Genomic DNA, 17,126 nt, shown 5'->3' on the forward strand with positions numbered 1-17,126 from the left:
ATGATCATTGGTGGGCCCCTGATTTCAGATATTTCTTAGCCATGAGCCCATGATCAAGATTCAAGAGTGAGGAGAAAGGGTGTTTTCGTAAATTCATGATCGATTTTTCAGATTGGGGCGCGGTTCTAATCTGATAAACCCACGGAGAGTCTCAAGGGGGAGAGAGAGAGAGAGAGAGAGAGAGAGTCATGGCTTCTAATCTCCTGACGTTGCAAAGCTTTTGCCTTGGCTTCTCTGCTAATCGTTATTTAAACTGTTTTCAGCGTCAGGCACCTTCAAATCCCAGAAGCCATCCTCTAATCTCGCGAAGGTCCACATTAGCCCATAACTTAAAGCTCAATAGTGTGTGCAGAGCAGCTACTGATGGTATGTTTTTATTTCTCCAGTCTTCCCTGATTTTCGTTTATTAAATTCATTATACTTTTTCACTTTGTTTGTATGAAATAGCTTGCAATCGAAGGTATTTGAGCTTTGTTTCCTTTTAAATTCTTCCATTTTTGTTTGTTTTATGTTGGTGAATTAATGTTGACGATAAAGTTAGATAAGCTGGCTCGTATTCAAGTAAAAAAATCATTTCCTGGGGGAAGATTTTTCCTGGAAAGGTGTTACTTATTATAGAGGGTTTTTATATTTTTATATTTAATAAATTGTTGCAATACAGAGTAAAAGGAAAACGAACAATGAAAATTCGGAGAATTCTGTCAAAATGAAGCTGATCAAAGATATTTTTGCTAGGTTCAGGGACAAGTAAAGGATCCATGCAACAATTTATGAATGAGAAGTAATGGAAATCCGGCTATGTGAACTTGAACACTCTTTTATAAGAAACCATTCAAAGTAAACATATTAGAGTCGAGTCTATAACTAAATTAGAAGATAATGTAATGGCAACACTGAGATTGCAGGTATATGGGCTTAAAATTAGGCTAGCATAGTGCGAAGGGATTGACACAACCACGGAAGAGGAGGGAGGGGGGGGGGGGTGATTAAGAGATGTGTATCTTCTTTGGTACTAGGCATATGGGGCTTGACTCAATTTATAAGATTTTCAGAATACTCCAATGATCTTCTGTCATATGGTTTCCTCCTATAGTTCAGGAATCAAGTGATACATAGTCTAACCAGCATGCAAATATGAACCTTGCTGAATGCTGATTGTATCGGTTTATGTACTGTAGAATTCTAAAACATGTATATATTTAGGCCTATATCAATGTCAATTGTATTAAGATTTTCTTGAGGCTTAAGTTTCTCACCTTTGTGTTCAAGATTATGTAAGGACTTATTTGATGGTTTTTGCCTTTTGTTTTAGATGCAAAATAAGTACATTTTTAGATCAATAACTCCCTCTTCATGTAGTGTGTGTTGGGATTTTTATTATTAATAACTAATAGGCATTGCATTTTGCAACCACTAGGGGTGGATTCGAGCCGAGCCGAGCCGAATAGCTAGCTATTCGAGCTTGACTCGCCAAGGTAGTACAAGGCTCGAGCTCGAGCTCGGTTTGACTAGAACCTTGAGCTTGAGCTCAACTCGAGTCAAAAGCTCGTAAGCTCAAGCTCGGCTCGGCTCGGCTCAAGCTCAACTTGAGAAAAATGTTTTATAAAAATAAAAAATATATATATAATATTTTTATTTGATATTTAAAAAATTAAGAATTATAATAATTAGTTATTATTATATATAAAAATAAAAATAATATATATAAAATAATAATAATAATATTATTATTATTATCATTATTATTATTATTATTATCTATGTAACTATTCAAGCTCGGCTCGCGAGCCTCACAAGCCGAGCTTTATTAGTCTCGAGCTCGGCTAGAAGCTCAGTTGAAACCGAGTCGAGCCAAGCTTTTCACGAGCCGAGCTTGAATAGCTTGTGAAGAGCTCAGCTTGTGGCCACCCCTATTAACCACTCTATAAGGATGTTGGTTCAAAAAATAAAAAGGAAAAAACTTCATGTTGTTCCTTGAAGAGAATCTTGATGGTGTCTTTAGTAAAATAAATGCATCACAACTAGCACTTATCTTTTTCAAGTCATGAGTAGGTTTTGATCTATAAATAAGAAGTTGATAACACTATGGAACTTTTTGGTAAAATCCAATATATATGCCTTTTTTGAAGGGAACCTTTTGCAATCTAATCATGATCAACACATTTAATTATTGAAATGCCTTCTTGGCTTATCATTCTTTTCTTTCTAGTTTGCATTTTTAAAAGGCGTATCTTCTTGTCCATGTAACTCCACCAATGTTAGTTTGCCTTACACTATCTGTCCTAAGCCTAGATGAAGGGGGATGGTTGTATCGGGTTGGCAGCATAGTTGTTAAGGCGACGCCTAGGCGGGCGCCTAGGTGATGCCTAGGCGACAAGGCGCCCTTGGAGGCTCGCCTCGCCTAGTCGCCAAGTAGTTTTGTGCACTATGTTATAAAATACTTTTATATTTTTAATTTTTTGACATTATAATTATAAAATAGGCATTATTAAACTAGAATACTCATTTTATGTGTTTATGTACTAATTTCTTTTTATTATTTTCTTATTTGTTAGGGTTTAATCAACACGGACATTGCTAACTGCTGTATTGAAGCCATGGTTCAGAGTATTGATACACCTATGTGTATCGGCAGAGGTGTATCAGTACTTATAACGATACTCCCCCTATTTTTTTATTTCTTTGGTTTTCAGTTTCATTTTTAAAATATATATATATATATATATATATATATATATATATATATATATATATATATATATATATATATATATATATAATTTTAAAAAATGGGTTCCCAAAAACACCTGTAAACATGTGTATTGGGGCACCAAAGATACAATCCAATACACCCGATACGGGGCGTATTGTATCGAAGTTTTGATCCTTGATTGAATCCTCAAAGATTTCACAACCTGAACCAATAAGCAAGGGAAGAACTTAAAATTTTGTCTAATCAGCACATTTTTTTCTTACAGATCTTCTTCTTCCACCTTTTCTTTTCTTCTTTTCCTATAACAAAAGTAGGGGTTCAGCCATTTTATTTTTTGAATTTTCTTTCCTTTGTTCCTTTTTTTCTCATAAATTGTTGATTTTCTAAACTTAAAACATGAATACTTCTCTTATGAAAATTATGGATAATTATTAAGGAAAGATGGTTATGGAACCGAGGGAACTACCCTAGGATATATGGTTTTACTTAAAAAAAAATCCATTCCTAGGCGCCCCCCCGTCGCCTAGCCTCGCCTTGGCGCCTTAAAAACTATGGTTTGCCGCCAACATAAAAAACCTTTAGCCAATTCAATATGTTTAGAGTTCCATATAAACTTGTGAAACAACAAAACTTTGGCAGTCTACTGTTATTTGGATTTGGCGATCTATGCTCTTTAACATTCTTCCAGTTCACAAGACTACAAATTTTGCATGCATATCTTCTATATTAAAGACAATTCATGATATGAAGTCAATGCAACCCTATGGGATAACATCTTGCCCTCACTTGATTTGCAAGGGTTATAGTTACGGACTTGTATTAGATCAAATACAACAAACAGAAGATTTAAATGAGCTTAGTTTTTTTTTCTTTTTTTTTTTAATTTAATATCTTAGATCACATTGATAACTTATTTCCCATATGCTCTCTCAAGACCAGGGGCAGATGTCTTGGAGAAAAATAGAATATTTTGACACCAAGGCATTTTTTAGGGGGATGTGTCTAGGGGTGCAAGTCGGGCTGGTTGGGTTGGGTTTATGGTCAAACCGGGCCTGACCCTAAAATTTGGGCTTAAGGCCCGAGCTTGGACCAAGCCCGAGATCAAGTCTGATTTTCCCAACCCGAGCCCAGCCCGCACTGTAATTTGATGCACTTGGGTTAGGCTCAGGCCTGGACCGAGGCCGTCGGGCTCAGGTTGGCAATGAACCTACTCTAAAATTATACATATATGTATTTATGAAAATATGTATACATATATTTATGTATATATGTATGCAAAACTAACATATAAATACATATGTATATAGTTGGGCCGGGTTTGGGCTACCTAAGGCTAGGCCCGGCCCAAAAAAAAAAATCCCAATTTCTTGGGCCCAAGCCTAGCCTAAGGACCAAAAATCCAAGCCCAGCCTGTGTTAAATTTCGGGCCGGGCCATTTCAGGCTCAGGTTGGGCCCACCCAAGTTGCACCCCTAGATGTGTCATTCTTCCCATGTACTGTAAAATGCTTTGTGATTAGCAAAGTAATGTTAATTACAAGGATACTCTTTATTGCTTTTATTTGTATATAGATAATGACTTTCCATGTTGTGTTATGATTCAGGAGTTCCAAGTGAGTTAATTGAAGACTCAAAATTTGTTCCTCTGAATGCTGATGATCCTAGATATGGTCCACCTGTAAGTTCATTATTTCCACACTCATTGTTGTTTTTTTATGAACATTTCTGCATTCTCCATTTAGAAAATCTAAATGAACCTCAAGAGTTTACTGTTTCTTTTACAGGCCTTGTTGTTGTTGGGTTTTGAATTGGAGGAAGCAGTGAAGGTAAATGCTAATTCTATTTATTCTTAATGCTAATGTTCTATTTATCTAATCGGTTTTTAACTGCATTCATGTATATGTTTTTGCAGATACAACAACTTCTAAAAGAGTTGGATGGTGAGTTTCTCAAGGTAACCTGTAGCAAGTATTATTTTGTTCTTCTTTAATGTTTTAGTTTGCCTTTCTTTTCTCTCGTTTTTAGTACCAAAAGTTTTTGAAGTGGAAGATATTTGTTATATAACACCTCTTTACGGCTCCACTTCATTAATTGGATTATTAAACGGAATTTGAATCTAACTTTTCATTTTATCATAGGTTATTTATTGCACTGAAGACATGATTCCTCACTCACTTTGGCAAGCAATACATACTGAACAATCCAATTTGGAGACTGTGAAGGTCCAATTTTTTACCTGTTTATTGGTTTCAACTATCTGGTTTTCCATCTCTTTTGTATCTTATCCACATTTTTCTGTCTTGGAGAAGGGATATACAAGTGACAAAACTTTCCTATATTCAATTAAGATTTTTCCTTTTCCAGCTAGTCCAGGTTTAAGTCAAAGCCTTTTTTTAAAAGGTTTAAAACTAGTGCTTTAAAATGTGAAAGCATCAGAATAAGCACAAGAACCTGCAGACCTCCAGATGTTTGTGGTTTAACCCTCACAATCCTCGGTAAGAAAACTGAAATAAAAATTTGAAGTATAGTAAAATTCAAACAAAGTAATAATGGAGTATATATTTCTCCCACCATGCACGTGGATTAAAATTCATGTAAAGACAGTGCTAGTTCCTCTAGATGTAAAGGCTTAATTGAGCTATGATACCCAGATGTGTATTCTCACATGGAAAGGGATATGGGAAACAGGGATAAAATACAACTCTCCTTTTCATAAGATCTTGGACACAGTTAAAAGGGTCACTGCCCAACATTGGTCCAAGCTGTCTGTGGTCTTGGGAGGGGTAGACTGGATATGGTCTGATCCTTTAGCATTTTTTTTGCTCAAAGTGGCCTCTCTCAGGATTGAATGCCTGTTTGCTCATGTCATGCTTGTATATCTAGTTCTTGAAGTTAAGTGTTATTTCTCAGTACTTACATCTTGTCAAATTTAATTAAACTTGTAAAAAATTCCATAGTATGATTATTAAAACCTACCCTTTTACGTTTTACTATATAATGCTAATACTTGTGTTGACTTCCCGCCCAAGCCATAAAAGTTGAATAAAATATTGTAATATTATCATAAAATGACAATACCTGTGAACAATGATTATCCAAATATAATCTTTAAATTAATCATTGAATTAAGACATTTAAAGAAGTACAGTAAACAAAATTTCAAAATCTAAATGCCTTTTGAGCTTTTCACCCCTTTTATCTTTAGTTGCAATGTGCATGGCATGTGCCTTTGTGCTAGTCTTTTTAAAGTGTTAATGCTACAAGTATTCTGTACAAATGTCCATGCATATCTATTGTTGTATATTTGTATCAGGTATGTAGAATGCCCAAAGTTGGTTTGCTAGGCATGTACAGGTACTTAAGTATCATAGGTCTTCAGTCCTGATTCTTTCTTAATAAACAACGAAGTAAATGAGGACTGACTACCTTTTCAGATGAAAATATATAAATGATCTCTATGATTGGTAACCGTAACCTTTATTAATTAGTGAAATAGAATGGAATATAGTACAAGTGTGCCAACTGTCAAGCTGTGATAGAATAAGAATTAGAAGAAATTGATGTCTTTCTATTGAGAAAGTAGTACATAAATATACAACCTTGTAGATACTAAAAAGGAAGAAAACCATACAGCCTTGCAGATACAAAAAAGGAAGAAAATCATACAGCCTTGTAGATATTAAAATAGGAAGAAAATCAAAGAAAGAATAATTCCTATAATCAAACTATTCCTAATTGGGCTAATACTACATATTTACAGCCTATAATTTCGTAACACTCCCCCTCAAGATAGAGCATAGATGTCAATCATGCCCAGCTTGTTACAAATATAAGAAATCCGAGCTCCATTAAGAGCTTTTGTAAAGACATCTCCTAACTGCTCTCCAGTCTTTACATATGCTATAGAGATCAAGTTTTGTTGAATTTTCTCACGAACGAAATGATAGTCTATCTCGATATGTTTAGTTCGTTCATGAAAAACTGGATTCGAAGCAATATGAATCGTAGCTTGATTATCGCACCATAGCTTCGCTGGAACTGAGACTTTAAGACCGACCTCAGTTAAGAGTTGAGAAACCCACATAACCTCACACGAAGCTTGTGTCATTGCTCTATACTCAGATTCTGCACTAGATTGGGACACCACACTTTGCTTCTTACTCTTCCACGAAACCAGATTACCACCAATGAAAATACAATAGCCAGTAGTGGACCTTCGATCAATCTTGGAACTTGCCTAGTCCGCATAAGAAAAACACTCAATGTTACTGTGACCATGATTCCGATACAGTATCCCCCGTCCATGAGCTCCTTTCAAGTAACACAAGATTTGTTCTAAGGTTGCCCAATGATGCACTGTAGGAGAGGACATAAATTGACTTACAATACTAACTAAGTAAGCAATGTCTGGACGAGTCACTATGAGATAGTTCAACTTTCCACTAATCTTCTATATCGTTCAGGATCATCAAAAGCATCTCCATCCTTTGTGAGTTGCTGGTTAGGAAGCATTGGAGTATTGCATGGTTTGACTCCCAATTTCCCAGTTTCTGTTAACAGGTCCAAAACATACTTCATCTGAGATAGGAAAATGCCTCTTTTACTCCTTGCCACCTCAATCCCCAAGAAGTATTTTAGGTGCCCCAAATCTTTAGTATTGAACTAGCTCTGCAAGAAAGATTTCAAGGATGAGATTCCCTTCGCGTCACTCCCAGTGATAACAATATCGTCTACATATACAACAAGTAGAATGATGCCAAATGTGAACTGCTTATAGAAAGCAATATGGTCAGATTTGCACTTCCCCATCCCAAACCTCTCTATTGCCTGACTGAATTTTCCAAACCAAGCTCAAGGACTCTGTTTTAGTCCATACAACGATTTTCGAAGACGACAAACTTTCCCAAACTCCCCCTGAGCAACAAACCCAGGTGGTTGCTCCATATAAACCTCCTCCTGAAGAACTCCATGCTGGAAAGCATTTTTAATATCAAGCTGGTAAAGTGGCCAATCATATGTAGCTGCCAGAGAAATAAATAATCGAACTGAAGTCAATTTTTCCACAGGGGAGAAAGTATCAGAATAGTCCACTCCATATGTTTGTGCATAGCCTTTGGCCACCAGGCGAGCCTTTAGGCGAGCCACTGATCCATCAGAATTAAATTTGATTGCAAAGACCCACTTGCATCCAACCGCTTTCTTACTAGTAGGTAAATCGACCAGATCCCAAGTACCATTCTCAGTCAAGGCATTCATTTCAGTTGAAAAATAGTCCTAGAAGTAGGGACTGTATTTGAAACAAAGGAGACTAGCAAGAGAGATTAGAGAAGAAGAGAGAGCTGCGGCAAGGAGAGTTAGAGGATGAGTGTTTCGAACATAACCTCCCTCTAACTCTCTAATACACTTTTATTAAGTTAATCTTTTAGTAATTACAAGAGAGGTCCTTAGTTGGACAAGAAATTACAAAACGAGGAACATAAAAGAGTATGGGCCTAGAATAAGGCCCATTACAAAGAAGAACATAGAGATAACATACAGTAACAGCCTATGGGCCATTCGGCCCATCTTCTCTACACTCCCCCTCAAGCTGAGCATAGATGTCAATCATGCCCAGCTTGCCAGTGTCATGATGAAGTCTTGCCTTGGAGATGCCTTTGGTGAGAAAGTCTGCCAATTGGCCTTCAGAGGTAACGAATGGAAGGCACACTTCTCCGGAGGAGATTCTTTCTCGGATAAAATGTCTATCAACTTCAATATGTTTGGTTCGATCATGTTGTACCGGGTTGTGAGCAATGTTGATGGCAGCCTGATTATCACAGTACAACATCATGGGTCTGTCATGATCAATCCCAAGTTCTTCAATTAAGGACCTTAGCCACAACAATTCCGAGACCCCATGTGCCATGGCCCTATACTCTGCTTCTGCAGAAGATCTGGCCACAACAGATTGTTTCTTACTCCTCCAAGAGACAACATTACCAGCCACCAGACTGCAATATCCTGAAGTAGATCTTCTGTCATCCATATTTCCAGCCCAATCAGCATCAGTATAGGCTTCAAGTTTCAAGTGGTCATGCTTGGTAAATAGGATTCCTTTCCCTGGAGAGCCTTTTAGATAGCACAAAATCCGTTCTGCTGCAGGAGCATGCATGAATTGGCTAATGCAACTGACAGCATACACAATGTCTGGTCTAGTCATACACAGGTACAGGAGCTTCCCAAGAAGTCTGAAAAACCCCTTTGTCTTCCAACAGAGTTCCATCTGTAGCTGAAAGTTTGTGACTCATATCAATGGGAGTTGCAGTTGGTCTTGCACCCAGTTTTCCAGTTTCAGACAATAAATCAAGAACATATTTCCTTTGGGAAATAAGGATCCCATCATTGGATCTGGCAATTTCTATGCCAAGGAAGTATCTCAACTCCCCCAGATCCTTAATCTCAAATTCTGTACGGAGGAAAGACTTAAGAGCCAGAATGCCTGAGGCATCATCACCAGTCACTATAATGTCATCAACATACACAATGAGATACACTGCCAAGGATCTACTTCTCTTCACAAACAGAGTATGATCCGACTATGTTTGAACATAGCCGAATTTAACAAGTGCAGCTCTAAATCTCTCAAACCAGGTTCTAGGAGATTGTTTGAGACCATAAAGAGATTTCTTCAATCTACATACCTTTCCTTGCATATCTTTCCCATACATCCCTGGGGGAAGGCACATGTAGACTTCCTCATGTAAGTCACCATTCAAGAATGCATTCTTTACATCCAACTGATAGAGAGGCCAATCAAAGTGAGCTGCCAGAGATAAAAGAACCCTCACAGATGTCATCTTGGCAACAGGGGCAAAAGTCTCCAGGTAGTCAATCCCATATGTCTGTGTATACCCTTTTGCAACAAGCCTAGCCTTGTACCTCTCAATAGTTCCATCAGCCCTGTATTTAATGGTGAAAACCCACTTGCACCCAACCGGATCCTTCCCTTCAGGCAAATCCACCACCTCCCAAGTGCCATTTGCATGTAGAGCATCCATTTCGGTTTCTATAGCATCTCTCCATTTTGGAATCCCAAGAGCTTCTGAGACAGACCTAGGAATGGGGTTAGAAGCAACAGAAGAGAGATAGGCAAAGTATGAAGGAGAAAGCAGGTCATAAGAAAGGTGTTTGAAAATGCAGTGTGCAGTACATTTCCGCTTCCCTTTCCTAACAGCAATGGGGACATCAAGGTCTGGAAAAGATGATTCTAAAGGAGTTGAAGCAGTACATGTTATCTCATCTGTGATTGGGAATGTATGAGCTTCATCTGTTGTAAGGGAAACCACTTGCTCATTCCTGGATCTCTGTCTTTGATACACTTTGGGATTATGGATAGGGCGAGGGGGTAAAGAAATAGGGTCCCCTGGACAAGAGGTATGAAGTGATTGATCCTCCTTTGACTCATTTGGTGAGGATACAGGTTTGTCAAGAGACACAACTGGGACAGGAAGAGGAAGAGCAAAAACTTGTGACTATAACTCTCTTGTAACATTGTAATAGTTGAAAAACAGTCCTAGAAGTAGGGACTGTATTTGAAACAAAGGAGACTAGCAAGAGAGATTAGAGAAGAAGAGAGAGTTGCGGCAAGGAGAGTTAGAGGATGAGTGTTTCGAACATAACCTCCCTCTAACTCTCTAATACACTTTTATTAAGTTAATCTTTTAGTAATTACAAGAGAGGTCCTTAGTTGGACAAGAAATTACAAAAAGAGGAACATAAAAGAGTATGGGCCCAGAATAAGGCCCATTATAGAGAAGAACATAGAGATAACATACAATAACAACTTATGGGCCATTCGGCCCATCTTCTCTACAATTTCCTCAAGCATGGCATCACGCCACCCAGGATGGGATAAAGCCTGGTGAACAGTTTTGGGAATCCCTACAGAATCAAGAGGCAACAAACGAACAAGAAATAGAGGACAAACGATCATAGGTAACATAAGAGGAAATTGGATAAGTACACTGACGTTTACCTTTCTGAAGAGCAATAGGTAGATCAATATCACTGGGCATTGGATTTGATGACGAAGAAGATACCGGTGTCGGACTTGTCACAGGAGGATTAGGTCGTCGAGAATAGACTTGAGTAATAGGTAGTTTTGGTTGAGAAGGTGGTGGTGGGGGTATTGGAACAACACTAGCGTTTGGACCGGTGACATGATACACTAGTAGATCTTCATCCTCTTATGGACACACAAGTGTAGATGGGGCAGTAAAGAAAGGAAGATGTTTATGGAATGTAACATCAGCTAACACAAGGCACCTGTTCAAGAGAGTAGAAAAACACCTGTACCCTTTTTGGAGACGAGAGTATCCCAGGAAGACACATTTTAATGACTTAGGGTCCAATTTGGAAACATGCGGACGAACATCACGAACAAAACAAGAACATCCAAAGATACGAGGTTCAACAGGAAACATAGATTTATTAGGAAACAGAATCTTATAAGGGATCTGATCATTTAGAACAGTGGAAGGCATGCGACTATCAAAAAACATGCTGTAGAAACAGCATCAGCCCAAAACTGTTTAGGAACATGTGCTTGAAATAAAAGAGCCCTGGCAGTTTCAAGATGTCTATTTTTTCTCTCAGCCACTCCATTTTGAGATGGAGTATCAACACAAGATGATTGATGGAGAATTCCATTATGAGTCATGTAAGTCTGGAAGGAATCAGAGAAATATTCTTTGGCATTATCACTTCGCAATGTTTGTACGACACATCAAACTGGGTTTTTATTTCAGCACAAAAGGTTTTAAAATGTGAAAGCAACTCAGAACGAGATTTCATTAAATAAAACCAAGTCATACGAGAAAAATCATCCACAAAGGTAACAAAATATCGAAATCCAGTCTTAGACATAATAAGACAAGGTCCCCAAACATCTGAATGTACTAACTCAAAAGCATGACAAGACCTTTTATTAACTCGAGAAACAGATGATAGACGATGATGTTTTGCAAACTGACAAGACTCACAATCTAAAGAAGAAACATCATGAAACTGAGGAGATAACTTCTTTAACAAAGGTAAAGATGGATGCCTCAACCGACAATGAGCTTCAAAAGGAGATAAAGTACTGGAACAGGCAATGGTCTGAGATTCCTGGGTATCCAAAATGTACAGACCTCCTAATTCTCGTCCTTTACCAATAATCCTCTTCGTCATAAGATCCTGAAACAGACAATGATCAGGAAAGAATGAGATACAACAATTAAGAGTATGGGTGAGTTTGCTAACAAATACCAAATTAAAAGAAAATTTTGGTAAACTCAATACAAACGACAAAGAAAGTGTTGGTGTGGGATTGGTAGTGTTAGAACCAAGGACAAAAGAAATAGAACCATCTGCTAAGGTGACTGAAAAGGAAAAGTGTGTGATTGGAAAGTGGAAAAGAGACTAGGATTACCTATCATATGATCTATTGCACCAGAATCAATGACCCACTAGGAGGAAGAAGAAATAAGACATGTATTGGTTTTACCTGACTCAACAAGGGCAGTGATGGACTGAGAGGAGTTCTTTAATGCCTCTTGATACTGGGTAAATTTTGCATACTCATCTGCAGAAATTGTAATGGTCTGATTTGACGATGGATGAGGAGCATCACTCGTAGTTACAATATGAGCTGATTGAGACCCAGAAGATTTCTGGTTTTTCTTTAGCAATTTCTGGCAAGTCCTTTTAGTGTGTCCTGGTTCATGACAATAGTAGCAAACTACTCCCCCCTGTGGCCTGAGTTCCAGCATTCCAACCACTATTACTGCCACCTCTGCTACTATTCTGAGAACGAGACCGGCCAGTTGATCCACTATTCTGACTGACAAGTGCACTAGGTTGTTGTACAGGTGAGGTATGGGAACTAGTATCTGTACGAAGGACCCTAGTAAAGACCTCTTTTAAAGAGGTAATCTTAGGATTAGACAAAATCTGTGACTTAGCACCATCGAATTGAGGATTAAGGCCAGCTAGAAAACTCATAATAGCCATCTATTCACGTTGAGTCTGCTGAACTTTGATATCAGTACTGAAAGGTAACAAGGCGTTCGATTCTTCATAAGTGTGCTTGAAATCATGAAATAGGTCTGAAGAGACTGATCCTGTTGTTCAGCCCAATAAAATGTCTTGCAAACATAAAAAATACGAGAAATATTTTCTTTACCAGAGAACAGAAAAGCCAAATATTCCATTAGTTCTTTTACAAACTCACAGTGAGAGACATGACCGACATACTCATTCTCAATAGAATTGTGGATTTGCAAAAACAATTGAGCGTCAATCCTTAGCCATTCAGTGTGGGTCTCATCAGTAGGAGGGTCCTTAGTCAAATGGTTGTCCTTAGAGATACTTCGTAAATACAAACGAACAGTCTTACTCCAGTCTAAATAATTAGTTGCGTTTAGTTTTTGTTCAGTGATCTTAGACAGAATGGGGATAACACTAGGCATAGCCAAGTTCTTTTGTTCAATCGCCATCATAAACACAGGAAAATAAACTTTTAACAACCAGCAAAGCCAATAAAACAGAATCGACAGTAGATGCAACACCCAAACAGCAAGAAACCACAACTGGCAGCACCGAAATATCAATTGTATAAAAAGAACAGAGAAGAAAGACTTTCCTGATGGGCAAACAAACACCACAGGAGTAACACCGAGGCTACTGTGCTACTCTCCGACCTGTTGCAGACTTGAAAGCCCTCTCCCGATCGAAGTGAAGAAGAGATTGGTGAAGGTGGGTAGGCCGATCTGGGATTTCGCTTCCACTAGTAGGGGCGGTGAGATGCAGATGTCACTTGGAATGGGTGACCTAGAGATTGCAGCTGTTGCTCACTTGGGCAACGTAAAGAATTCAAAGCTGCTCACTTGGGCAGCAGAGGGAAGAAAACCAGAAATTAGTTTCAGACTGGAATTGGTGTCTCCAGCTCTGATACCATGTGATAGAAAAAGAATTAGAAGAAATTGTTGTCTTTCTATTGAGAAAGTAGTACATATATATACAACCTTGTAGATACTAAAAATGAAGAAAATAATACAGCCTTGCAGATACAAAAAAGGAAGAAAATCATATAGCTTGCAGATACAAAAAAGGAAGAAAATCATACAGCCTTGTAGATACTAAAATAGGAAGAAAATCAAAGAAAGAATAATTCTTGTAATCAAGCTATTCCTAATTGGGCTAATACTACATATTTACATCCTATAATTTTGTAACAATTGGTAACTGTAACCTTTATTAATTAGTGAAATAGAATGGAATATAGTACAAGTGTGCTAACTGCCAAGCACCCCATAGCCTATTTTTATATGAAAGAATCTGAGAAAAGATGGCACACTTTTGAGCTAGCCCCTGCTAGCTCAAAAGTTTCTCCCTATTTTTAAGAAGGAATATGAAAGAATCTGAGAAAAGACTAGTCACATCCCCTAGAGGAGTCCACCCACACCCAAAAAGTGAGAAGATCCCAAGTTATAGAAACAGATGAACAAGAAATTATTAAGCAGTATGTAGTCTCACAACTTGCTTTGCAGAAGAAGCACATATGGCCGGACAAATACCAATAGGGTCTTCTCTTTTGAATATGGAGAAATATCAAAATGTTGAGGTAGAAAATTTTCTCTATTGGGAAATACATTCTGATCACTTATAAAAGAAACATTTTCTTATCAGTAATATATGGAAGATATTTATTTATTTATGTATAGAATTTCATCAATTTATGTCAGAAGGTGATTGCAAATTTTGATTCTAATCAATAGCTGCAAAATCATAGGAAAGCTTTATCGTAATAAGTAACCACAAATACTTCAGTGCCTGTTATAGAATGTCCTAAATAGAATATTAGTAAAGAAAGAAACTCTTTATTCCATTTTGGCTAGTGTATAAGAAACACATACTTTAGGAATCTCCTGAAGCTGTTATGCATGCACTTATCCTTTAAGGTGTGATCTTCAAAATGTTTTCCTTGAGCTTTTTCTTTCTTTGAGGTGAGTCTCAAGGTTTAAATACTGCATTCCTTTTAAAGCACCACGTCAAGTAAATCGAAGGTCACAATAACACTTGTTAACATTTAGTGTTCTGAAGCATCTTAATCCAAGTCCTTTTAAGTGTTTTTGTTTATGGTTTTGGGAAACCCATAAGCTGCTAAACTATTTATAAGATATCAATAACTCTCTTCAGTTGTAATGTAATTTATTATCCTCTTTTCTGTTCAGATTGCAAAATCACTGCCAAGGATTTGCTTCTTGTCTGGTCTTAGTGGCGAGGAGATGATGATGTTCATTGATGCATTTCCAGAAACTGGTACTTAACACTTACATCTCTTTGGAAAACTAATTACTATGAAGGCAATATATAAAATTTATGTCCTCTATTGCAGCTGTTATTGCACAAAAGGAATACACTCATAGCCCCATTCTGTTGAGAGGTTTGTGGATGGTGCATACACACCATATGCATTCACATACACACATGCACATTTGCATGCAAACACACAGAAATGCTTACTCAACACAGCCTCAATTCCAACTATTTGGATCCAGTTACATGAATCCTGTGTTACATCATGCTCTATCAAGAGCCATGTAAAACAATTCAGGACTCATTCATATTGGATTATTGCAGCTGTCAACCTGACACAACCCTTCTCCTTCATCTGAGCTTGGGACAACCATTGTTTGACAAGATTACACTTGTAGTATTATTGTCATACACACACAAAAATGAATTATATCATAGTTTGTTGGAATAGGGGAAGGAAAGCATGGGATATGGTTTTTCGCTTTCCAAGTTGAGCAATCATATGTATAATGTTGCAGGCCACATGTATTATATGGGTGGTAACTGGCTAACTGGTAAGATCCACTTAGAAACATGAAACTAGGTCCATCATTGTAGGATGGGCCACATGTCTTGTGGGGGTATCAAAGTTCAGTAAGAAAGATGGGGCACATTGTAGTCTTTTCTTCATTGCTTATTGATGTAGATCCAACTTTGAGACAGATGTATCATGAGGTTTGGGATGATGTCTTTTTAATTCTGGTTCTACACAGGGCTGGAACCAGCTGTATTTGCAGCCCTTGTTCCTAATAGTGCAAATAAACTTCTACAGGAGGTGATTGAAGAGATTATGGGGGACCATGAAATGCTGGTAAGTGTCTGTTACCCAACTATTCTTTTGGTGAACTTTGTACTGCCTTGCTGAACAATTTTAATTTCCATGCAGTCTGCAAGACAATCACAGTCGCCATAGGAATATTTGGGTAGAGACATGAAGAATATCTGCGTATGAGATTTTTCATTAGTTGTACAGTGTATGTTCTGAACATGGCTCAGTTTTGATTCCCAAATGCAACTTCCCTACTCCCCCTTGTATAAAAAGATGCGGAATCAAAGTTTTGTATAATGAAGTTCATCTTCCTGCAATGCCAAAGAACATCCAGAGAATATACTTGGGGAACCAGCTAGAAGAATCACTTGCCACAATCATAAAGCTACTTAAAGTCCCAAACTAAGCCATCTGAATTTGATGGAGTATTGCTCAGACATGAAAGATCTGATGAAGTTTCACCGCCAAATCTATCACATATGCCCTTGCTAATGAAACCATAATCCTTAGCACTCTTCTATCCTTGTTCACAATCCAACTGTTGGAGATCTGCCCTATGCTTGTTTAGTTTCCAATCAATTAGATTACCCAATAAGTTCATGCTCAATACCATGATCAGAGGCTATGCTTGGAGCCTTATTCATCAAGAAGCCATTTCTGTTTATGTTTACATGCTTCATTCTGAATTATTTCCCAATAAATACACATTCCCCTCATGCTAACCTTTTTCCGGGGAGTGAAACGCAGGGTGCCACAGAGCGGAACGGACTAAGGTAGCTTGTTGTGAGGCCCCGCCGATTGAGGGAATAGCTCACTACGTGAGCATTCTCTTTTAAATATTAGGACAAAGTCAACCCATTATATTTGTTATTGGCAGTTTTAACTAGGAGCGAGGGAATGGAGTCATTGGCAACCACCCATAGCCCTAAAAAGCGGAGGGTGATTGGCCTTACGACGCAATGAGCGAGTGACCCAATGCGTCTTTCTCGCATATTTCTTAGAGCGAGTACCCATTATGTATAAAAAGCGGAGGGTGATTGGCCTTACGACGCAATGAGCGAGTGACCCAATGTGTCTTTCTCGCATATTTCTTAGAGCGAGTACCCATTATGTATACCTGAGGGTGTTTTAATGGTTGTATTGCTCTCCTTTCCTGAATACTTACAGTAACACCTACTTGTTTACTGTTCCTGTTCCGGAACATGTAATAGGTACCCCGACCCTTAAATTCCCTAGGGTAAGGGCTGACCGCACTAATCTACTAAACC

The 17,126-nt window shown here is 38.0% G+C and overlaps 1 protein-coding gene across 4 annotated transcripts; it reads left to right on the top strand.

Moving 5' to 3' along the window:
* Positions 1–95: 95 nt before the first annotated feature.
* LOC148847121 (vacuolar acid trehalase) lies at positions 96–16,212 on the top strand. 4 transcript variants are annotated; one of them, XM_088948342.1, is made up of 8 exons: positions 96–366; positions 4,316–4,389; positions 4,496–4,537; positions 4,624–4,665; positions 4,850–4,933; positions 14,966–15,053; positions 15,803–15,900; positions 15,976–16,212. In XM_088948342.1, exons 1-8 carry the CDS (start codon positions 189–191, stop codon positions 16,000–16,002), a joined length of 633 nt encoding a protein of 210 aa, XP_088804468.1. In that variant the 5' UTR covers positions 96–188; the 3' UTR covers positions 16,003–16,212. The 4 variants fall into 4 exon arrangements, 2 of the variants coding, with proteins under 2 accessions (XP_088804468.1, XP_088804470.1); XR_016100354.1 differs by having other exon boundaries at positions 189–366; positions 15,130–15,900; XR_016100355.1 differs by having other exon boundaries at positions 189–366; positions 15,569–15,900.
* Positions 16,213–17,126: the final 914 nt, after the last annotated feature.

Source organism: Nelumbo lutea, chromosome 6 (assembly GCF_056320005.1).
Source record: "Nelumbo lutea isolate HS-2025 chromosome 6, American lotus-T2T, whole genome shotgun sequence".
NCBI classification, from domain to species: domain Eukaryota; kingdom Viridiplantae; phylum Streptophyta; class Magnoliopsida; order Proteales; family Nelumbonaceae; genus Nelumbo; species Nelumbo lutea.

What these genes read in the sequence shown, in the direction of transcription:
- LOC148847121 (XM_088948342.1), top strand. Translation starts at nt 189, where the DNA reads ATGGCTTCTAATCTCCTGACGTTGCAAAGCTTTTGCCTTGGCTTCTCT. An exon ending in GTGCAGAGCAGCTACTGATG is followed by an intron (nt 367 to 4,315) that starts GTATGTTTTTAT and finishes GTTATGATTCAG; the next exon opens with GAGTTCCAAGTGAGTTAATT. An exon ending in TGGGGGACCATGAAATGCTG is followed by an intron (nt 15,901 to 15,975) that starts GTAAGTGTCTGT and finishes ATTTCCATGCAG; the next exon opens with TCTGCAAGACAATCACAGTC.